The sequence below is a fragment of the Wasmannia auropunctata genome, unplaced genomic scaffold, assembly GCF_000956235.1.
Source record: "Wasmannia auropunctata unplaced genomic scaffold, wasmannia.A_1.0 LD336090.1, whole genome shotgun sequence".
Lineage (NCBI taxonomy): Eukaryota > Metazoa > Arthropoda > Insecta > Hymenoptera > Formicidae > Wasmannia > Wasmannia auropunctata.
The window spans coordinates 4,447,078-4,448,143 of NW_012026800.1; the positions used below are offsets into that span (position 1 = coordinate 4,447,078).

Below are 1,066 nucleotides of genomic sequence, written 5' to 3' on the forward strand. Positions count from 1 at the left end.
CCTCGCTTTGCACCAATAAATTGAACTGATTTCACCCGCGGGCATTGCGCGTCGCTGAAACAGCTTCTGGTTTCGGAGAGAGAAACTTGTCTCTCCGATCAATTCCGTAAAAGGTTAAAGTTCCACGAAATGCAAATTCATTATTTAAGTGTGACAAGATATCGCAAATGTATACATAATCGTCTTAGTCAAGAATGATATAATGAGCGACTTATCGAATGCGAGCGCGCGTGGAATATTTCGAAGGAAGTCAATTCGCATCGTAATTGGTTGTTTCTAATCATAAATACAATCCAATATTAGATTAGCGAAAGTTCACAAACGGACCACGAACACGTCCGTACACGATGATAAATATCGTTCTAATGGTCTAATGCGTACATAAATGGTACTTTGCACGCGCATAATTGCACGCTGTATGTCGGATTTCCCCACAACAATCATTTTCTTCCGTAACTTTTACACACACACACACACACACACACACACACACACACACACACTATAATTTTACAATATGTGTATATATATATATATATATATATAACTTTAATTATAGACATTATGTACTTTGTTTCAGATTATGCAAGAATTATTTGCAGATAAACCTTGGGTGCAACCTTTATCAGTAGCAGGATCACATATGACTGAAATAGAAGAAAAGCGTAAACTGAAACATGTACAAAAGACTTACACGTACAAAAGATGAATTATAAGTGTGTTACGTCCGGACCCCAGGATATTTAATTCGGAAGTTTGAGTGTGAGAGTAAATCCCGTGTGCGAACGAGATGGGACTGGAAGTGGAGGGGGTAAGGAATGACGCAACTAGACGAGCTGTCTCGCAGGTACGCGCCGAGGCGGACGATGCGAGTCGAAGGCGCTTTTTCAAGAGTTCAAAAACGAGTCAATGTCCTTACCCAGACAGCACAGGATATCCTATGGACATCCGTTTTATGTCCATTTCTGGTCGGGACATCCATGAGCCTTACAAGCTGTCCATAGGATATACATTTGTGGACACTATAAGGATATCCCCAAAAGGATAAGTTTGTATGTCCATATGA

At 40.2% G+C, this 1,066-nt stretch overlaps 1 protein-coding gene across 1 annotated transcript in view; it reads left to right on the forward strand.

Moving 5' to 3' along the window:
• Positions 1 to 1,066, forward strand: part of LOC105448082 — a 6,297-nt gene that overhangs the window by 1,574 nt on the left and 3,657 nt on the right. The window contains exon 7 of the mRNA XM_011686446.1: positions 581 to 679. Coding sequence (XP_011684748.1) covers positions 581 to 679 — 99 coding nt within the window. The remainder of the gene's footprint in view (positions 1 to 580; positions 680 to 1,066) is intronic.